Source organism: Eptatretus burgeri, chromosome 9 (genome assembly GCF_056783735.1).
Source record: "Eptatretus burgeri isolate ZD-2024b chromosome 9, Ebu_testis_v1, whole genome shotgun sequence".
In the NCBI taxonomy this organism is placed as follows: Eukaryota; Metazoa; Chordata; class Myxini; order Myxiniformes; family Myxinidae; genus Eptatretus; species Eptatretus burgeri.
Genome location: NC_140969.1, coordinates 106,352,796 through 106,376,103, shown reverse-complemented (window position 1 = coordinate 106,376,103; position 23,308 = coordinate 106,352,796). Strand labels below are relative to the sequence as shown.

Below are 23,308 nucleotides of genomic sequence, written 5' to 3'. Positions count from 1 at the left end.
ATGGGGGGTTCACAAGGGGCAACACCTCTCTTTAGAAGTTAATAAATTATTTTTTTGAGACGAGACACAACAGAAATCATGGACGCTAAAAGCAGACAGAAACTATTCAAGAAAAACTACCCCCGCAATTGGCCCGCACACAAAACAATCAAGGACGCAGAAACTAGGCAAGAGGGAAATAAAAGGCACAGGGTTCCGACTTCCGGTTCCGGTTTTGAGCGGCAAGAGGTCTCCTTCGGGGCTCCCTGCTGACATTCTCAAAGTTAAGTTCCGGTTGTTATTTGTCCCGTTTTAACTGTTTAATTTTCTCACCTACATGTTAATGTGTGTTCCTAGTTCGGTTTTGTTTCAAAAATCGTGCTATTTTGTGAGTATTTATTGTCGACGTTCTCACCTGGTGTTTGAGGCCTAGTCCTAGGCTTGAGGCCTACCGGTTCCACTTGGTGTTCGATCGTTTTTTTTTTTTTGTTTGTTTGTTTTTTCTCCCCATTACCTTCAATTTCTATCCTCCGCATTAACTTCAATTTTCATCCTCCCCACTTTCCAAATATCCCCCATTCTCCCAACTAATCTCTTTCTTATCTCAAAAAAAAAAAAAAAAAAAAAAAAAAAAAAAACCCAACAACAACAACAACAACCTTCTCCCGATTCTGCTACTTCTTCCTCTTAACTTCCTCCTCGTCTTCCTCGATTTCTTTTTTTTTTTTTTTTTTACACTTCCATGACCTAATCTGTTGAACTCTCTCATACATTAATATTAACAACAAAAACGATCTTATAATGCTTCATCTTCCTCTCTCTCACACATGTGGTACTCTTTACTGTTTCACAATGCACTACTCTTCTGCTATTTTAACAGACTGCTCTCATTTCGACCTCTCCTTCATTCCTTGCCTAAAAAATCCAACTATTACAGCGCTTCTTCTCTCCATGCTCTGAATTCGCCTTCATTGCATCCATCACGAATTGTGTTAAATCGTATCTCTGACCTAAAACTTTTAAAAACCACAGTTTGCCATGGATGCTCGCTTTCCATCAACCATTCTTTTTTTCCAACTTCAGTGCCAACTCACCCCCCTCACCCCTCACTCTCACTCTCAAAGCAACCATCCCACTCTTCTCCCTCCAAGCCTCCCTCTCACCTCTTTCAAAAATTCCCCCCTCACCTTTCTCCCACCTTTAATCCCCCTCACTCTTCCTTCTCTAAGTTGCCCCCCCTCTCATCCACCAACCTGCCTCCCTCCACTGCCCTCTCACCTCCATCTCTTCACTCCACCTCCTCAAATCCTCAACTGCCATCTTCCTTGTCTCTTGTCCCCCTCTCTCACAGCACCACAGAGCCTTTTCTCCTCCTCATTCGGCCCCTCCCCCTCGCTATTCTGCAATACCCCACACTCCTTCAGCAACCCTCCTTACCTCCCCCTCGTCCCTCGTCCGACCCTCCCCCGCCCCTCCACCTCCTGCACCAAAAGCCTCCTCCCCTACCTCTTCATTAAAAGTGTGGACCTCAAATATCCGGGGCCTTCGCTCAAACCTTTCAGATCTTTCCATGCAGGTTGCCACTGACAAACCAGACATTATCTGCCTAACAGAAACTTTCCTCTCCCAAGACGTGTCTGACTCCCAAGTATCTCTCCCTGGTTACTCCCTCTTACGGTATGACAGACCTGAGCCTCGTCCTGGTGGAGGTGTTGCTCTCTTCATCAAAGACTCTATTCCTCACTCTCCCTGCACTGCTCTCACTCCCCACACCCCCAGGAATACCTCTGGCTTCGGCTTCCCCTCCACTCCCACCTCATGTTTATATGTGTACTGTACCGTCCACCGAACTGTGATGACTCCATCTACACCTCACTCTCCGAAAACATGGACCTTCTTCTATCTTCTCATCCAAACTCTCTCTTCCTCTTATGTGGCGACTTCAATTGTCATCACGCCAGTTGGCTAGGTGTGGGTACCTCTCTCACCTGCCATGGGACATCAGCAAAAGCTTTCTGTGACTCATTGGGACTGACTCAATCGGTCAACTTCCCGACCCGGATCTCAACCAATGGTACTCCATCTCTTCTGGATCTGATTTTGACAAATTTCCCTGACAATATCTGCTGCTCTTCCTTCGCTCCAATTGGTTCTTCTGACCACGTCCTTATTAAAGTGGACATCTCTCTGGCTGTTATCAGAGAACCACCTCACCGCCGTCGAGTCTGGCATTTCACTCAAGCCGACTGGCAGGGTCTCCGAGCAGCCATCAAACTTACAGACTGGTCTCCTATCACTACTTTCTCAAACATCAACTCATCCTGGGAATTCTTTCAAAGAAACTTGCTCTCCCTCATGCACAGATTTATCCCCTCTCGTGTTCAGTTGTCTTACCCTTCCTCCCGCCCTTGGTTTACTGAAGCTTGTGGCGAGGCAGTTGTCCTGAAACAACTTGCCTTTGCCTCATGGAAAGCAAACCCAACTGAGGGCAATCTCAGTTCTTTCCACAAAGCTCGGAACAAGTGTGTAGCTACCCTCAGGAGAGCCAGAAAACAACATCTTTCTCATCTCAAGTCTGAACTCTCAAACCTCTCTCCCTCCTCAAAATCCTGGTGGCGTTTAATCAAATCTGTTTCTGGTGTATGTTCCCCCTCCATCCCCTCCCTTACCTCAAATGGCCGCACTGCTGATTCCACACGTGATAAAGCTGAATGTCTAAACTCGGTGTTTGCAGCTAAATCTTGTGTCCCAAACCCATCACTATCTCTACCCACTTTACCCAGTCGCACCCAACTGTCCCTGGACTCTGTATCCTTTTCTCCTGACAAGGTGGAGAGCTTGCTTTCAAACCTCGAGTCAGATTCTGCAACCGGTCCAGACGGCATCAGCCCACGTGTCCTCAAAGCCTGCTCTTCTGCTCTTGCTCACCCTCTCTCTGTTCTATTCACCCTCTCATTTTCCCAAGGTCATCTGCCATCTGCTTGGAAATCTGCTAACATCACTGCCCTGCATAAAAAAGGTGCAAAAACAGATCCCTGTAACTATAGACCAATCAGCCTTCTCCCAATCATCAGCAAGGTTATGGAATCCATCATCGCTTCAGACATGAAATCCTTCCTCTTCTCCAATGGCTTGATTTCCAATCATCAATTTGGTTTCAGACCAGGTCACTCTACCCTAGATATGCTGCTACTGCTCTCCCATCAATGGATGGAGGTCCTCAATGCCAGACAGGAAATCCGAGCCGTATCCCTGGACATATCACGTGCTTTTTACACAGTCTGGCACCCTGCCCTACTCACCAAACTCTCTGCCCATGGTATTCAAGGCCATCTCCACTCATGGCTCGCAGACTTCCTCTCCTGTCGCAGTCAACGTGTGGCCCTAAATGGAGTTCTTTCATCCCCTCTTCCTGTGCAGGCTGGAGTTCCTCAAGGTAGCGTTCTGGGCCCTGTTCTTTTTCTGGTTTTCATCAATGATCTCGGACTCTCTGGAAAATCCTCTATTTCTCTTTGCCGATGACTCAACCCTCTGCCGTACCATCTGTCATCCCTCAGACCGGCAAGCAGCAGCTTCTTCGCTCACTGCAGATCTGGATAAAATCACAAACTGGTCCAACACGTGGAACATGTCTTTCAATCCAGACAAATCTCACACTCTCACTATGTCTCTTCGAAAGGACCGTTTACAAAACCCCCCATCCACTTTCTCAACAATCCTCTGGAAGAAGTCTTTTCTTTCAAGCTTCTGGGTCTCACTATCTGCCATGACCTTTCCTGGGAAAGTCACATTTCCAACCTTGCCTCAAAAGCCAGTCGCCGACTGGGAATCCTCCGTCGTGCAAAGTCCTTCCTCGGCCCTCTTGAGCTCCTGACCACTTACAAAGCTTTTGTCCGTAGCCTGATGGAGTACTGCTCTCCCTCTGGGCTGGTGCTCCTGCCTCCCACCTTTCTCGACTTCACGCTGTCGAAACCAGGGCTTTTAAGATCATTGGCATCTCCCGCAATGAAGCTGAGTCTTTGGGCCTCTCACTCAATCACCGCAGGTTGGTCGGTGGTCTTTCTGTCTTCTACCGACTCCTCTCCAGCCTTGCCCCCCCTGCTCTCTCTGCGATTTGTCCCAACCACATTTCCACAGGGCGCTCAAGGTCCGCCAACAACCCCCTTCTGGTAAAACTACCAAAATCACGAATCACTGCTCATCTTCACTCTTTCATTCCTCTTTTTTCCCGCCTTTGGAATAAACTTCCTCACTCTATTCTTTCCCATTCTTCCCTTCAGGCTTTCAAAACAGCTGTTCACCACCACCTTTTATCTTCCCCCATCCAAATCCTCGATCTTTTCTACCCCCGATAACCCACCCAAGCCCACTTCCTTCAATTCTCCTGCTTTCCTTCCTGAAAGTCCCTTTAATGTCCATCTTCCCCTCGCCATGTTCCCCGTCCCATCCCCAACCCACTCCCTTCCACAGTTCACCTAATTTGTCTGTTCCCCACTGTTTTGTCCCTTCCACTCCCGCCCCTCTTGTCTCATGCCTCCTTGCTGTGAGTTGTGTGTTAGCTCTCATACGAGCCTCGACCAAGGTATAAAAAAAAAAAAAAAAAAAAAAAAAAAAAAAAAAAAAAAAAGGGTGTTTAATTGTGCTGTGGCAAGACTTGAATGTGGAGAACCCAAATCCCCAAAGAGGAAATAGGCAGAGAGCAAGTGTGAAGCTGCAGGAACAAGGAGAAGCGCGAGCACCCAAGAGATGTATGCGTTTATTCTCCACACCCGAAGAGCAGCATGTCTCCCGGTCGCCAACTAATCACTGGCCACAAGTGGGTCTCTCACCCTGAGGTGATTCCTCCAATCATGACTGTAATTGTATCCCTTCCCTGAGGTCCTGCATCCGATGACGCTGACGAATTCAGGCTCACATATCAACCAGTGTTTGCTTCCCATTCACTGACAGACAGCTGGAAGGAGTCATCCTCTCCCCGACCCATCCAATCTTCCAGCATCTGATACATGGGAGGCAGACGTACGTGTACTGCCCTCTCAACTAATCTGGCCTCGCCCAGTTCACAGGAGGGAACAAAAGGGATGGGACACCTTATACCCAGCTATTCCAAATCAGACAATGCCCGTCACCTCACAGATGATACCGAAGACAACTTAACTACATGCACTTAAACATGTTTAAAAAGTCTAACACAAACATTAACTACCCTAACCGTCTAATAACTACCCGAACACAAACGGTGCCAAAGGCCTTCACCAGCTCCTGCCCTCCACAATTGTAACAATATCATGGCCTTCAATTTTTGAGCGAGCTCAAACCTCGTAATACTTACTGTATGAACATATTTCAAATAGATCGATTACTCTTTTGTGGAACAAACTGAAACATGCCACAATAAATCTCGCTGCGCATGGCAGGAAATCATTACTGTCGTTCCATGTCCTCATCAACATTACATTGTTTCCATTGTTTTATTCCTCCCTCATCACTGTGAGCAACTTTATATCCTGCCAACACCTTGTGGGAATCAGCATGGCACGGAAAAATTTGCTGTGGCTGTGGTGCGGGAAACGCATATTTTAATTATTTCTGCTACTCGCCATATACAGCAAGAACATCACGTGTGTGCAGAAGCAAAGTTATGTACCAACACGCTTATGTCATGGTAAGCATCTCATCCATCCATGACTTGCAGGTGGAAGCACTGCATTAGAGGCCAGGCCGAGACAGTCAAATTTATATTCTTTCCAAACAATGCCTTTTGCTAAAACAAAGTGAGCTTATCAGGCGTTTGTGGCAAGGTTCACCTGTGGACGTTGCATGTATTTGGATGTGTTCAGCACGACTACGTAACACTACTGTGGACACACCACAAACAAATAAACGAACAAACCAAGAAGACAATGCAGGTTGTAACTATCCTACCTGCAATGCAGCAGTATGGTCATTCTGGCAGGCAAGTTCCTGCTCAACCGCACTGATTTCCAACAGATTGCGCGCAGCAACGATGCGAGACAACTCCCCAACCAAGCCCACGTGCTTTGCCACCGCACCTGACATTTTGCGAAATGCAGGATACGTTTCCACAAATGCCTGAAATAGCAGCACAAGGTTCAACTGCCGTTACAAGGTCTTGGGTTCAAACCTCACACAGGGACCGAGCACGACACACTCACTCACTGACCTTCATGTCCGAAATAGACTCGAGCTTCTCATGGCTCTTGGACCGCTGCTGGAATTCATCCATGAGCTGTTTGATGTTTGTACCGATTTCCCCAAAGTTCAGGTACATGTTCTGCAGCCCCAAAGTTTGACACAATGTCCACAAGGCCATACATTAATAATACGTAATGTGCTTCCTTGACTCAATGTTCTGATATTGCTCGTGTTATTTTTTTATTATTATTAGTAATTTCAGAGTATATTACATTGGCAAAGAAATCATCGTGATCAGCGGAAAGAACAACATCTGTGCTCGAGCGAGCGGAATCCGACGCAGGCGGCAACTCCACGCGTTTATTCTGTATTCCCAGCAACTCGTGCACCATTGCCTGATACGTCCACTGCATACCAGCAAATACAACAAATGGACTGCATGATCATTCAGTACTTAGTTTAGTAGGTGATGATTACTGAGCAAAGTTTATAAAGATTGGAATTTAAATCAGGACAGTCACAAATTATATCCCACTCAATGTTGCCGCAGGTCCCATGATTACCTGGTTTAGAAGCGGTGTCACGGCATCGTCACGCCGGTCAAGAATAAGCAACAGAGGTGGAATATCAGTCTTCCGAAAGTCAAACAATGCTGCGTCTTTGCTGATCATTTGCTGCAAGAGAAGTGTGCTCCATAATCGTGTCGTACACAAGATAGTCAACATACGAGGGCCGTACAAAAAGTCATGGGCATCAAGCGATTCGACACGTTTGTACCGAATACAGTAGAACACGAGTTATTAGCAAGATATATCCATCTATCTACTCCAATATAAACAAAGGCTCGATACATGCACACCACTGGTGTTCCCACAATCCCATTGTGACACAATGGCTGTCAACGACATTTAGTTTCACCAACGTGCGGTGATTGAATTATTCGTGAAGGCGAACAACTCAGCTGCAGATATCTACGGCCAATTCAGTCAGGTGTATGGAGATGCCTGCATGGGCGCTAGCAGTGTCAGAAGGTGGGTGAAAAAGGGAGACAGAAGGGATTGGAATATTGGTTAGGATATCAAGGGAACTCGGGAAGGGATTGTATGATTGTACATATATCGTTGAGGGGGTGGTGGTCGGAGGTTCCCCAGTAAACGCCCCCAAAATAATTTACTGGATGTTGACGTCGTTGGCATCCAGATCGGAAAAAAGTATCAACAAATCAGAAAAAGAACAGTGATGTGTCACAGGTATACAAGAGCTCCGCATGGTTGTTGTTGTTGTTGTTGTCCTTGGGAGTAGATTTTTGAAATGTGCACCCATTGGTCAGACAGTTGCCCGACCCCACCCACCGTTGTCACTGGACTCCATCCATCATGGCACCCAGACAAATAATATGGCCGCCATCTTGGTTTTCTGGTGGGCCTAAGACATCAGGCGTGTCGGCCGCTGCCGATTACACAGGTTTGTTGCGCCAGACTTCCATTGGCTTTGTTTGGGTTTGGTGTTACTCACGATGACAGATCCTAGAAAATCTAATCATACATCGAATAAAAATTATCAGTAAGGTTCAATCAAGCCCTTCAGCACACACGATACATGCCTCCCTAAAAAACATTTTTTTTCCAAGTTCCATAATTTTTGAACAGCCCCATATTGGGGTTAAACAATCCGTAACCATGTGACAAAATCAACTCGTTCTGGTATAACCATGGCGGAGATTGATGTGGATAAGAGGTGTCGAGTTGATCATTGAATAACGCAGTAAATGTGCGTTTCCCAATCGCGTTGTTCATATTGTTACGGTTCTAAGAACCGTATGCATACAAACATACAGTTGTCCCAAAGTCAGTTATTCCGTTAAGTGCATGTGTCGATAGAACCCCTCCTTGTGTTTAGTGGGAAATCAAAGGGGTGCGTTGCGATGTTTTTTTTAGTTAGATTAATAAATCTTTATATCCCCTCCATTATGAACCACAGTACCTTCCTCTCGCATGGGCTGAACAAACGCTTGTTCGCCTACTCGCCCAGCCGGCAACTCGCTGTCTGAGGCAAAATCCTCTTGCAGTAGTTCCTTTTTGGCGAGTCCGCACGTGTGGAGTGGGCGGGCTTCCCGGTTTGGCCGAAACCCCGCCCAGAAAGGGCAGCCCCATGGAAGCCCCGTCCAATCAGGGCGAACAGTGACGTCGGCTTCACCAAGGCCCCTCCCCGCTGAGGGCGATCTATAAATTACGACACCATCCTCAGAGTAGAGTGCTGAGAGATAGAGCAAGTGAGCTGGAAAGTGAGTCATCTGGTGAGCTGGAAAGTGAGTCGTCTTGAGAGCAAGCTGGAAACCCTGATCCCCGCTTCGGACTCTGCTCTACTCGACCCAGGCTCCTTCGCCGACACGGTCTCCACGCGGGCGGCCGTGGACCAAGCCGCACGACCATTGCCAGGTGCCGCACCACAGAGCATTCCTTTCCCTGGAACTCAGGTACGGAGAACTGCGACCTCAACTCCCTCCCTTCCTGGCTGAAAAAGTCCTTTGCCATTCAACTGGGTTTATTTTGCCTGAGTGTGTATTTGAGTGTGTGGCGCCGTCTTTAAGTAGAAACTGTACAAGTTATTCGAACCTTGTAAATCTTGCCTGTATTATTTTCGCGACAAGTCTGCTCTGTGTCTGCTTTATAAGTTGCTGTGAAATTGTCGCACTACATCTCTCTCATCTTCCCCTGCATAACACCCCAATAAACCTGTTACCTGTACCACATAACTTTCCTCACTTTATTGTAAATAAATTATTGTAGAAATGTTCCCAGTTCGTTTTTATCTTTTCCTCCGTTGGTCCAGCATGGTTCGGATCAAAGTTTTTAGCCGGGTCTTTATCCCCGATAATCTATTCATTCTTGCCGGTATATCCTTGGTAGTTCCGCTCGGCTGCATCCGATCCGGAAAGGTGGTTGGTAGTTGGTAGTGTGATCCGGATTGGGCAAGGCTCTCCCCTCTGGGCTGGTGCTCCTGCCTCCCACCTTTCTCGACTTCACGCTGTCGAAACCAGGGCTTTTAAGATCATTGGCATCTCCCGCAATGAAGCTGAGTCTTTGGGCCTCTCACTCAATCACCGCAGGTTGGTCGGTGGTCTTTCTGTCTTCTACCGACTCCTCTCCAGCCTTGCCCCCCCTGCTCTCTCTGCGATTTGTCCCAACCACATTTCCACAGGGCGCTCAAGGTCCGCCAACAACCCCCTTCTGGTAAAACTACCAAAATCACGAATCACTGCTCATCTTCACTCTTTCATTCCTCTTTTTTCCCGCCTTTGGAATAAACTTCCTCACTCTATTCTTTCCCATTCTTCCCTCCAGGCTTTCAAAACAGCTGTTCACCACCACCTCTTATCTTCCCCCATCCAAATCCTCGATCTTTTCTACCCCCGATAATCCACCCAAGCCCACTTCCTTCAATTCTCCTGCTTTCCTTCCTGAAAGTCCCTGTAATGTCCATCTTCTCCTCGCCATGTTCCCCGTCCCATCCCCATCCCTCTCCCTTCCACAGTTCACCTGTGTCTGTTCCCCAATGATTTGTCCCTTCCACTCCCGCCCCTCTTGTCTCATGCCTCCTTGCTGTGAGTTGTGTGTTAGCTCTCATACGAGCCTCGACCAAGGTATACAAAAAAAAAAAAAAAAAAAAAAAAAAAAAAGGCGTACCGAGGGCGTGGTTCCCCGGTAAACAACACCGCGTGGTTCATTAGGTAAATTGGTTCTAGACAAAAAGACCCTACGCGACGCGGTGGAGGTATTGGTGTCCACAGTCGGTTAAGCGACCTGCTGCCTCACGGAATTATCCGTGAGCGACGGCCTACAATTCCGGGAGTCCGGTGGGAGACGACGTAACTCCCCCCACAATATTTTAAGAGTGCTTAAATACGCGTTTCCCAATCGGCCCGTTACCGGATTTTGTAGCAGGTTGTGACCACAGGGCAGTCATTCCTGTTATAAAAATGAAAAAAAATAACACATGGAGGGATGGAATCCTCCAAAAACAACCAAATAAGGAAGGAAGGAATAAACACATAACACCACCACAATCTTTTACGGATTGCCATGATGACATCTTTTGACATTTTTCCATCTCAATCCCACAACAAATAAAATACACAATTACACCAACCACACTACAAATCTACATCTACCTCTATCATTTTGGCTCTTCCATGAGCCTCAACCATGAATAAATAAATTTTCCACGAGCCTAATAAATAAATAAATAAATAAATAAATAATATACATTTTCGTACAATTGCTACTATTGCCACATATGACACAAATGTCAGATGTCATTATGGTAATCCGTAAAAGGATTGTGGTGGTGTATTGTCCTGTCAATCCTACCTTGCCATTCCTTCCTACATTGTTTGGTTGTTTTGGGGGGATTCCATCCATACATGTTTTTTCATTTCTTTTTAAAATGTTTTCTTCCGACTTGTTTACAACGAATCAGTGGTCAAGGGGAGGGAACAGAGGAACAATGCATAGGTAATAAACAAACAATCCCCTTTACCCATCACCGATCACACAAGCCCATGAGCGGAATATGTCTTAATTATTTATGCCTTCAAGCCTTATGCACACACGACAGTGAGCCAGAGGGAATTGACAGGACTGAAAAAAATTGTCAGGCAAACCTGACGAGTCCTGTAGGCAATGGAAAGGCCTGGTCACTCCAGACAAGAACGGGCCACAATGGAAGAGAGGGCGAGAGGCGCGACTCCGAGCGGGCGAGAGGCGCGACTCCGAGCGGGCGAGAGGCGCGACTCCGAGCGGGCGAGAGGCGCGACTCCGAGCGGGCGAGAGGCGCGACTCCGAGCGGGCGAGAGGCGCGACTCCGAGCGGGCGAGAGGCGCGACTCCGAGCGGGCGAGAGGCGCGACTCCGAGCGGGCGAGAGGCGCGACTCCGAGCGGGCGAGAGGCGCGACTCCGAGCGGGCGAGAGGCGCGACTCCGAGCGGGCGAGAGGCGCGACTCCGAGCGGGCGAGAGGCGCGACTCCGAGCGGGCGAGAGGCGCGACTCCGAGCGGGCGAGAGGCGCGACTCCGAGCGGGCGAGAGGCGCGACTCCGAGCGGGCGAGAGGCGCGACTGCTCTCGGGAGCTTTGATTCAGCATCTGTCAGATTATTTTTATCATCTCAGCCACACACGTCACCGATGACGCTTTACACCCTCCTCTCTCACTCACCATCGGGTGCTGTTCATCGCCACGTTGTGACGGCTTTCATTCGCTTTGCCACCTAAATGTGCAGTTCGAGCCTAACAGAACACTAAAATAACACATAAGACTGATTACAAAGAGCAGAATGGTAAAAGCGAGACTGAAAGGGTTTACGATTTCAGATAAACACAATTGGGAAGGTTGACGGTACTCAACTATGCGATAAATGACACATATCCAATATCACAATTAATTACTTCACGGTTATGCTGAGAAACTCATTCAGGAAATAACTACGCAACATTAAACATCTAACCCACTTGGAGTCATTTCCACAACAATACATCTGTATAAAGGCTCCAAACAACAATTTTACACAATAATTGACAAATGCAGGTTGAGGCACACATCAGATTCACACCAACCTTGACTCCCTGTGCCAACTGTTCTGCCATGGTTGATGATTGTATGTAACGGATCACTGGACACTTCTTTAATGACAGCAGCACAGCCGTCAGCCCCAGTGTGGCCCTGCTTAGTGCCTCCCTGGACCAGTTTCCAGCCTGGATGATAGAAGAAGGTGAAGTCGTGCCAAGACAAACCAAGACAGATAAAAGTTTAAATTTACTTGACATAATTACCTGGGTGCAGGTATCCATGTTGAGTGTGAAGAAATGTGGGCTTAGTGCCACATAATCGGCGTAGAACTCCTGTGGACAAAACATGATGACTTTTCTCACGAGTTTCTGGACTAGATCCATTCATCACTTTTATATTGGTGCTCAATACTGATTTTAAACAAACTTAAACCCAGTTAATGTGATTCAACTCAACTGTTCTACCAGTTCAAGCGTTTGCACCAGTATTAACCAAGGGTCCAAAATTATCAACATTTTCACAGCACGATAAACAGATGCACTTTGCAGGTTTTATACGCTGGTGTCCATGAAGTACCCTATGGTGGCCTGCAAAAGTATTCACCCCCTCCCACTTCACAATGCAGTGACTTTCTCAACTCACAACACAACTACTAGCAGAGCCAAAAAGTGATGATTGTACTAGAATTGGTGGTGGTCGTATGGCAGCTTAGCTGCCGGGGTAGCTATCATTTCTTGAAGCGCGACTGTGTCGCTGATGCAGTGCCCCTCTACCAGTACACACACTGGAACTGGTACTCATTTTGCTGACCTCAGAAGGATGACAGGCTGAGTCAACCCCCTGGTGTATTAATTCAGCGGCCGACAGGGCTTGAACTCAGGACCCGAGGATCCCAAGCCACCACCCTAACCACTGAGCCAACACCAGGCTTGTACTGGAATTAATTTAACAATTTGAGAGAAAGATTGATTATAGCTGTGTGAATTGCACAACTACAGGCCAAGTGTCCTTTAAGTAGCGATAAGGAAGGTTTATTGCTCGCAAGTTCCAATTTTGAGTGAACACTTGTGCCCATAACATCTGAGTGTATGATTTCAAGATGAAATAAGGAGTATTATGTGTCAGTGGAAGAGATACCATGAGCATCATCTCAACAGTGTCTCAAAAATGGATTAATGTTTAACAAATTATGTGAGGTCATGTGTCACATTAACATAAAAGCGAGCGGTATACATTGTTCATTAAACCTGTTGTAAATGTCAACCAAATTAAGCCTGATCAAATCAACTTGCCAAGTGTAAATGGAGTACAAGGCAAACATATTCACCAAAACCCCAAATGACCTCACCTTAATCTCTCGTACAGCTTCCTGCTCATCTGCCTCTGCCAGTTGCTTGACCAGCTGCTGGCTCAAAACATTACTCAAGTCTGTCATGACACGGCATATGAGGACACAATATCAGCAAGTCAAATGTTAGAGGTCAGCCAAGCTGGGTCAGGCACAAGGTAGGACGAGATCAGTGTCCTCTTTAGAATCGCAAGTCAATTGTTTTTCAGTGTGTGTGTGTGTGTGTGTGTGTGTGTGTGTGTGTGTGTGTGTGTGTGTGTGTGTGTGTGTGTGTGTGTGTGTGTGTGTGTGTGTGTGTGCGCGCGTGCACGCATGGCACACACACACACACACACACACACACACACACACACACACACACACACACACACACACACACACACACACACACACACACACACACACCTCCCTCGCTGTCTGATGCTCCACACTCTCACTCTATTCCCTCCTTCTCTCTCACTCTCCACTCTCTTCCTCTCTCCACCTATGATACCCTCCCCAATCCCTTGCCCCTCTTTCTCAATAAGTACAACAAATCATATGGAATTTCAGAGTTAAGAACAATTTTTATTTGAGAACAAGTGTGCATCTACCCTCAGGAGAGCCAGAAAACAACATCTTTCTAAGCTCAAGTCTGAACTTTCAAACCTCTCTCCCTCCTCCAAATCCTGGTGGCGTCTAATCAAATCTGTTTCTGGTGTATGCTCCCCCTCCCTTACCTCAAATGGCCGCACTGCTGATACCGCATGTGAAAAGGCTGAATACCTAAACTCGGTGTTTGCATCAAAATCTTGTGTGCAAAACCCATCGATTTCTGTACCCACATCTGACCCAGTCGCACCCAACTGTTCCTGGACTCTGTCCTTTTCTCCTGACAAGGCAGAGAGTTTGCTGTCAAACCTTGACTCAGATTCTGCAACCGGTCCAGAAGGCATCAGCCCACGTGACCTAAAAACCTGCTCCTCTGCTCTTGCTCACCCTCTCTCTGTTCTATTCACCCTCTCATTTGCTCAAGGTCATCTGCAATCTGCTTGGAAATCAGCAAACATTACTGTCCTGCATAAAAAGGTGCAAAAACAGATCCCTGCAGCGACAGACCAATCAGCCTTCTCCCAATCATCAGCAAGGTTATGGAATCCTTCATCGCTTCAGTCATTAAATCCTTCCTCTTCTCCAATGGCCTGATTTCCGATCATCAACTTGGTTTCAGACCAGGTCACTCTACCCTGGATATGTTGCTTCTGCTTTCCCAACAATGGATGGAGGTCCTCAATGCCAGACATGAAATCAGAACCATATCCCGAAACACATCAGGTGTTTTTGACACGGTGTGGCACCCTGCCCTGCTCACCAAACTCTCTTCTTATGGTATCCAAGGACATCTCCACTCATGGCTCACAGACTTCCTCTCCTGTCGCAGCCAACGTGTGGCCCTAAATGGAGTTCTCTCATCTCCCTTCCTGTCCAGGCTGGAGTTCCTCAAGGCAGCGTTCTGGGCCTTGTTCTTTTTCTGGTTTTCATCAATGATCTCCCCAACTCTCGGGAAAATCCTCTATCTCTTTGCTGACGACTCCACCCTCTGCCGTACCATCTGTCATCCCTCAGACCGGCAAGCAGCAGCTTCTTCGCTCACTGCAGATCTGGATAAAATCACAAACTGGTCCAACACGTGGAACATTAATGTTGTATCGCATACTCGTGTTAGAATGAGGAATTGGGATGGGCTTGTACTATTTTAATCACATATCAACTATTTTTGAAATATCAATTTATTTATTTTTGTATACACATTTCCACAGCGTGAAGCCGAGAAAGGTGGGAGGCAGGAGCACCAGCCCAGAGGGGAGAGCAGTACTCCATCAGGCTGCGGACAAAAGTTTTGGATGTGCTCAGGAGCTCAGGTGGGCAGAGGAAGGACTTTGCACGACGGAGGATTCCCAGTCGGCGACTGGCTTTGGAGGCCAGGTGGAAATCATGCCCACCTTGCTGTGTGTTGTGTGTTAGCTCTCATATGAGCCTCGACAAGGAATACAAAAAATATATATTATATATATATATATATATATATATATATATATATATTGATATTTCAAAATAGTTGATATGTGATTAAAATAGTACAAGCCCATCCCTTTTCCTCGTTCTAACACGAGGATGCGATACAACATTAATGCTCAAACAAAATAAAGATTGCGATTTGAATCGGAAATATAAGTTACATAAAATATGCCAATGAAAGGAAGAGAGAAATCAAAATTCTCAAACGAAAGGAAAGGGAGCTTATGAAAATGTGATGACAAATTCAAAAATGCCAGGACCTATTCACATTCACCAACGATAAAAGCAAATGTAGAAAACAATTAATTAAATCTGTGCCACCAGGCAATAAATAAATAAACAAACGAAAGAAAACGCTTTAAAAATCGACAAGACGCATGAAGTGCCTCCACACGATCCAGTTTGATATTTATCACGGCATTCGTTCATCGTAAAAACAAGTCGACGTCGCGCCATCGCAGGTGTCCACGCTTCTCACCGAAAGGAAAGTTGAAAGATGTAAAACATTCGACCAGGAATTTAACAATATCAAATTTTGAGTGAAATTTTTTTTTCCCCTTTTGACCCCTGTAACCCCAAGTCCTCAGCCCCTGGGGCATGAACCGGGGATCAAATCCAAAACATCGTTACATATTTCACACGTCACCCAATGTTGATACATGTGCAAAGCTTCATTTCAAAATGTTGAAAATGTGTCCGTCATTGCATTTTTTTGGTACTTGACCTTTTGACCCCACCCCAGGGGACAGGGCCAAAATGATCCTGCTCTCACACCTTCGTGCCATGTGGTGATCATGACGATGAATTTGGTGAATTTCTGCCCAACCATTTCGGAGGAGATGGCATAACGGACGGAGCGACAGACAGACAGACCCAATTAAAATATTCCCCTCCCCTTCCCCCATTTTTTAATTAATTTTAAACATTGGTAATGGGGATAATGAGGAAGGTTTCAATCATAGTGTGTAGTTCTTAAGCAATAAAATGTAGATAGAATCAGTCAAAAGGAGAAGGACATTGGGACCATACTCTGTGCAGAGTTTCACACACACATGTTGGTGCTGCCTAAGCAGTCTCCTTGGCTATTGGGTACAATCCTGGACGGGTCACCACTCCGACACAGGATACCAGCAACTGGCACTCATTTTGCCGACCTCGGATGGATGACAGGTCGAGTTAACCCCACCTGGTATTAATTCAACAGCTGAGGGGGAATTGAACTCAGTAACCTGGGATCCAAAGACCACCACTCAAACCATGAAGTCAACACCAGGAATATCATTCAAAAGGAAAAACAGAAATTATTTAAATTAAATCATCCGGAGAGTTACTCACAAATGAGGTACGCTCCGTACTTTGGATGCTGTAACTCTCGACATAGCAGATCGATATTCTCCTGCAAGTACACAACGACACAGACTCTCGAACACATAAACACGAAGTGTGCACACGAGCAGACAACACATACCGAGCGCGCGCACACACACACACACACACACACACACACACACACACACACACACACACACACACACACACACACACACACACACACACACTTCGAGCAATTTTCATCACCCTTCCAGTATCATTCACATTATTTCCCACCCAAGCCTCTTGAGCCACAAACCACTTGCTCTCACCTGCGTGGGCCGCAAGAAGCAGATGGCACGCAAATGTTGCATGCTGTCTCGAGAACCAACACCGAGATGCTCAAACAGGTAAACCTCCTTCTGTAGGAGCTCAGACTGGGCAAATGCCACACTCACGACAGCCGTCTGATGGGCAAGACACACATGCGGGACAGAAAAGTAGTCTTGACCTGTTCCAGCATCGTCCATTTTACAAAGAAACCTGCTGTTGTAAGTGTTCAACGGTTTGGCTCCGGCTAGGTATCTCATGCTATGTTTCCTCCTGCACATCATGCAATGACAAGGTGCTACATGACAAATACAAAAACACAAGGTCACATTCGCACACAAGGTCACGTTCGAGCACAAGGTCACGTTCGAGCACAAGGTCACGTTCGAGCACAAGGTCACGTTCGAGCACAAGGTCACGTTCGAGCACAAGGTCACGTTCGAGCACAAGGTCACGTTCGAGCACAAGGTCACGTTCGAGCACAAGGTCACGTTCGAGCACAAGGTCACGTTCGCGCACAAGGTCACGTTCGCGCACAAGGTCACGTTCGAGCACAAGGTCACGTTCGCGCACAAGGTCACGTTCGCGCACAAGGTCACGTTCGCACACAAGGTCACGTTCGCACACAAGGTCAAGTTCGAGCACAAGGTCACGTTCGAGCACAAGGTCACGTTCGAGCACAAGGTCACGTTCGCGCACAAGGTCACGTTCGCGCACAAGGTCACGTTCGCGCACAAGGTCACGTTCGCGCACAAGGTCACGTTCGCACACAAGGTCACGTTCGAGCACAAGGTCACGTTCGAGCACAAGGTCACGTTCGAGCACAAGGTCACGTTCGAGCACAAGGTCACGTTCGAGCACAAGGTCAAGTTCGAGCACAAGGTCACATTCGAGCACAAGGTCATATTCGCGCACAAGGTCACATGCACACTTCTCTGATGACTTATTTTTTTGAATACATTTTTGAGGCTCGTATATAAGAACTAATACACATAATTTATTATAACAAGGGGAGCATGAGACAGGGGGAGGGAAGGAATAAACAATGTGGAACAGAGACATGACGAGATCTGTGGAAGGGAGAGTGGGATAGGGTACACAGGATAAACAAGATGGACATTACAGGGACTTTCAGGAAGGAAAGCAGGAAATTTGAAGGAGGTGGGTTTGGGGTGGATTAAAGGGGGAAGAAAAGATCGAGGTTTTGGATGGGGGAAGATAAGAGGTGGTGGTGAACAGCTGTTTTGAAAGCCTGGAGGGAAGAATGGGATTGAAGAGAGTGGGAGTTTGTTCCAAAGGCAGGAAGAAAAAAAAAGAGTAATGAAAGAGTGAAGGCGAGCGGTGATTCGTGATTTTGGTAGTTTTACCAGAAGAGGGTTGTTAGCGGATCTTGAGCACCCTGCGGAAATATGGTGGGGACAAATCGCAGACAGAGCGGGAGATTGGGGGGGGGGCGAGGGGGTGAGGCCAGAGAGGAGACGGTAGAAGACAGAAAGACCACTGATCTGCCTGCGGTGAGGGAATGAGAGCCCCAAGGACTCAGACTCATCATGAGAGATACCAATGATCCGAAATGCCTTGGTTTCCACAGCGTGAAGCTGAGAAAGATGAGGCGGGAGCACCAGCCCAGAGGAGAGAGCAGTACTGCATCCGGCTGTAGAGGAGAGCTTTGTATTTGGTCAGGAGCTCAGGTGGGCCGAGGGAGGACTTTGCACGACGGAGGATGGCTTTGGTGGCCAGCTTGGAAATGTGGCTTTCTCAGGAAAGATCATGGCAGATAGTGAGACCCAGAAGCTTGATTGAAAGGACTTCCTCAAGAGGATTGTTGAGAAAGTAGATGGGGGGGTAGGGTTCCAGACGGTCCTTTCGGAGATTCATAGTCAGAGTGTGAGATTTGTCCGGAATGAAAGACATGTTCCACGTGTTGGACCAGTTTGTGATTTTATCCACATTTGCAGTGAGCGAAGAAGTTGCTGCTTGCCGGTCTGAGGGATGACCGATGATACGGCAGAGGGGAGAGTCATCAGCAAAGATAAAGAGGATTTTCCAGAAAGTCGGAGAGATCATTGATGAAAACCAGAAAAAGAACAGGGCCCAGAACACCGCCTTGGGGAACTCCAGTCTGGACAGGAAGAGGAGATGAGAGAACTCCATTTAGAGCCACACGTTGACTGCGACAGGAGAGGAAGTCTGCGAGCTACGACTGGAGATGACCTTGGATACCATATAAAGAGAGTTTGGTAAGCAGGGCAGGGTGCCAGACCGTGTCGAAGGTACACGATATGTCCAGGGATACGGCTCTGATTTCATGTCCGGCATTGAGGACCTCCATCCATTGTTGGTAGAGCAGAAGCAGCATATCCAGAGTCGAGTGACCTGATCTGAATCGAAATTGATGATCACAAATCAGGCCATGGGAGAAGAGGAAGGATTTAATATTTGAAGTGATGATGGATTCCATAACCTTTCTGATGATTGGGAGAAGGCCGATTGGTCTGAAGTTGTAGGGATCAATTTTTGCACCTTTTTATGCAGAGTGGCAATGTTTGATTTCCAAGCAGAACAAATGAGACCTTGAGCAAACGAGAGGGTGAATAGAACAGAGAGAGGGTGAGCAAGAGCAGTAGAGCAGGTTTTTAGGACACGTGGGCTGATGCCGTCTGGACGGGTTGCAGAATACAAGTCGAGGTTTGACAGCAAGCTCTCCACCTTGTCAGGAGTCGACATAGAGTCCAGCGACAGCTGTGTGTGACTGAGTAAGGTGGGTACAGAAAGCGATGGGTGTGGAACACAAGATTTAGAAGCAAACACCGAATTTAGGCATTCAGCCTTTTCACGTGCGGTATCAGCTGTGCAGCCATTTGAGGTAAGGGAGGGGATGGAGGGGGAACATACACCAGAAACAGACTTAACCAGACACTACCAGGATTTGGAGGAGGGAGATAGGTTTGAGAGTTCAGACTTGAGATGACAAAGATGTTGTTTCCTGGCTCTCTTAAAAGCAAACACACACTTGTTCTGAGCTTTGTGGAAAGACCTGAGATTGCCTTTAGTAGGATTTGCCTTCCATGAGGTGAAGGCAAGTTGTTTAAAGACAACTGCCTCGCCACAAGCTTCAGTGAACCATGGATGGGAGGAAGGGTAGAACAACTGATGATGAGAAGGGATAAATCTGTGCATGAAAGAGAGAGAGCAAGTTTCTTTGAAAGAATTCCCAGGATGAGTTGATGTCAGAGAAAGTAGCAATGGGAGACCAGTCTAGAAGTTTGATGGCTGCTTGGAGACCCTGCCAATCGACCTGAGTGAAAAGCCAGAGTCGACGGCACTGAGGAGGTTCTCTTCTTACAGCCAGAGAGATGTCCACTTTCACAAGCATATCGTCAGATGAACCGATTGGAGCAAAAGAAGAACAGCAGACATTTTCTGGGAAATTGGTCAAAATCAAATCCAGAATAGATGGAGTTCCATTGGCTGAGATCCGGGTTGGGAAGTTGACAGATTGTGTCAGTCCCAATGAGTCACAGAAGTGCCATGGCAGGTGAGAGAGGGACCCACACCCAGCCAACTGACATGATGACAATTGAAGTCACCACATATGAGGAAGAGAGAGAGTTGGGATGAGTAGATTGAAGTTGGTCCATGATTTTGGCGAACGAGATGTAAATGGAGTGATCACTGTTTAGTGGGCGGTACAACACACATAAACATGAGGTGGTAGTGCAGGGGAAGCTGCAACCAGAGGTATTCCTGGGGGTGTGGAGGAGTGAGGACAGCGCATGTAGAGTGAGGAATAGAATCTTTGATAGAGAAAGCAACTCCACCACGAGGACGCGGCTCAGGTCTGCCATACCGGAGGAGGTAAAGCCTGACTGCTCTCGACTCTGGTGCTCAAGCAGATGGTGGTGAAGCTGATCAAGAATTATCCGATCAAAGACTTTGCCTGACACTGAGAGCAGCGTCACCCCTCGGTAGTTGTTGCAGTCTTGGCGATCACCCTTCCCTTTCCAGAGAGGAACAACAAGGCCCCTCTTCCAATCAGTTGGGATGATGCCTGTGTTCCAGGCAGAGCAAAGAACTGCATGCAATGACACGAGTGCAGCATTTCCACCAGCCTTGAGAAGTTCAGCATGGATGCCTCAGATCCCAGGAGCTTTACCCCATTTCAACCGGTTCACCGCAGCCTGTGTTTTCACAAACAAAGGTGGACCACAGTTGATTGGAGGGCCAGCAACAGGGAGAGTAACACCACGAACATCAAACTCCAAAGCTGGTGGATCAGCCTGGTACAGCCACTTAAAATAACCGGCCCAGCGGGCCTTCACTTCGGACTTCTCTGTCAAGAGCCTACCTCCCTCTGCTCTAACTGCAGTACACGAGGGACGGGCTTGGATGGACGCAATGCGTGAATTCCCCTGTAAGTTGGACGAGAATTACTTGACCACAGGTGATGCTCTACCCCCTCACAGATTCCTCGTACATAGACCTCATTGACCACCCTTAGTGCACGTAAAGTTTTACGCCTCAACTCCCTGAACAGCCCAGCTCTGCCATTAAGCCTCTGGCTGTTATTAGGCAGATGGGACAACCAGTTTAATGCCCATTCCAGGGACGACACAAACATTGACGAATCGCCCTGTCTGTGGAACACCAGGATGACAGCTTATAGCTGGAATGGGATTCAAACCCAGGCTTAACGGCTGAGAGGTGAGTGTGCATACCTGTGGACCATCGGTTCTGAACGATGGGTCCATGAGATACATTTTGCTTAAAGATAGGACAGCGAAAGATAACCTGTTTGTTTGTACACATAGTATCGTACTCGTACTGTATATACAGTACAAATGACTGAGAGTCACCAATGAGAGGGGGTAGATGACGCCTCATGCTGAAACCAAGGGGTATGCCGACTGAAAAAAGCTCATCGGTTCACATGACACCAACAAGATAGAACATCAACAAAGTATATAACTATCAGTAGATCTAAAAATGAACGATCTATATAAGGGTAGATCTGAGAACGAGCTATATATATATATATATATATATATATATATATATATATATATATATATATATATATATATATATGTGTGTAGATCTGAGAACGAGCCATCTATACAAAGGTAGATCTGAGAATGAACGATCTATACTAAGGTAGATCTGAGAATGAACGATCTATACTAAGGTAGATCTGAGAATGAACGATCTATACTAAGGTAGATCTGAGAATGAACGATCTATACTCAGGTAGATCTGTGAATCAACAATCTATACTCAGGTAGATCTGTGAATCAACAATCTATACTCAGGTAGATCTGTGAATCAACAATATATATATATATATATATATATATATATATATATATATATATATATATATATATATGTAGATCTGAGAACGAGCCATCTATACAAAGGAAGATCTGAGAATGAACGATCTATACTAAGGTAGATCTGAGAATGAACGATCTATACCCAGGTAGATCTGTGAATGAACGATCTATAGTGGTAGATCTGAGAATGAACGATCTAGACTAAGGTACATCTGAGAATGAACGATCTATAATCTATATGAAGGTAGATCTGAGAACGAGCGATCTATTTTAAGGTAGATCTGTGTACAGACCAAAACACGGACACACACGGCGACCAACACAGCCCTTCATCAACGGACGAGTCGAACGAGCTGTTAAGTGACATTTAAACTTGATCCTCATGTGGATTTACGACAACATCGACACCGACACTGAACCACTCACTGTTACACAAACAGTTCATCAAGTAGGAATAACATGAAGGAACGTTTCATGTGAAGAACTTCCTCATTTTAAACACATTCTCACCATCATTTACACCAATCGGACCGCCAGGCCACATGCGGAGGTTTTAAGTTAAACTAGTTACAAGTAAAGGATCAGGGTGGTAAGGACCTTGTACCATCGACCGTACCAGTGACTCGTACCGTTTCCTTGTCCATTAACAAGACTTTCATCCCCGGCCCAGCGTCCTCAACCATTCGGATGATGTAAGCCTTGACCGCGGCGACGACATTCATGGTCGAGTTAGGGAGAGGGATGGGACCTCAGAACGAAGGAGAAAGGGAACTGACGTCCGGCAAAAACATGGAAAAAGAGAAGAAGAAGAAGAAGAAGAAGAAGAAGAAGAAGAAGAAGAATATGAAGAAGAAGAACCGTTGTGATGCAAAGAGGAAGAAGAAGAGTAAACGGAATGTGTGCAGGGAGAGATTGAACGACTAATTGGTTACTTCGTTAATCCGCTTTAACAACCCAACCAATTAGATGGTTTTTACGTTTATATTACAGTAAATATAATCATAACATCCCGTTGTATCGTTCAGAACATTTACTTATAAAGAAAGCGACCAAACGACGTTGGTTTATACAACGCCCGATAAATGACTATCAAGGGTACTTCGGTGGTTACAAGTTAATTAAACGAAATTTACATTTTTAAATACACATATATAACTAAACTCAACAAAAAATACCTTCAATATAAAGGAAGAAAAAAAGCAGGGATAGTATGGAAAGGTTTTGTACTG

General features: G+C 46.5%; 1 protein-coding gene across 3 annotated transcripts in view; it reads right to left on the bottom strand.

Moving 5' to 3' along the window:
- The window catches only part of VPS45 (vacuolar protein sorting 45 homolog), a 36,910-nt gene extending 13,983 nt beyond the window's left edge, over window positions 1–22,927 (bottom strand). The window contains exons 1-10 of one of the 3 annotated variants that reach the window (XM_085896568.1): window positions 22,709–22,927; window positions 16,749–16,883; window positions 16,441–16,501; window positions 13,048–13,127; window positions 11,963–12,031; window positions 11,747–11,884; window positions 6,699–6,809; window positions 6,408–6,542; window positions 6,164–6,274; window positions 5,905–6,072 (exon numbers count right to left, since the gene is read on the bottom strand). In XM_085896568.1, the coding sequence (XP_085752694.1) occupies window positions 5,905–6,072; window positions 6,164–6,274; window positions 6,408–6,542; window positions 6,699–6,809; window positions 11,747–11,884; window positions 11,963–12,031; window positions 13,048–13,127; window positions 16,441–16,501; window positions 16,749–16,883; window positions 22,709–22,801 (1,101 nt within the window). In that variant the 5' untranslated portion in view covers window positions 22,802–22,927. Of the gene's footprint in view, window positions 1–5,904; window positions 6,073–6,163; window positions 6,275–6,407; window positions 6,543–6,698; window positions 6,810–11,746; window positions 11,885–11,962; window positions 12,032–13,047; window positions 13,128–16,440; window positions 16,502–16,748; window positions 16,884–22,589; window positions 22,611–22,695 lie in introns of those variants that run through there. The other 2 variants (XM_085896570.1, XM_085896569.1) reach the window with 2 other exon arrangements.
- Window positions 22,928–23,308: the final 381 nt, after the last annotated feature.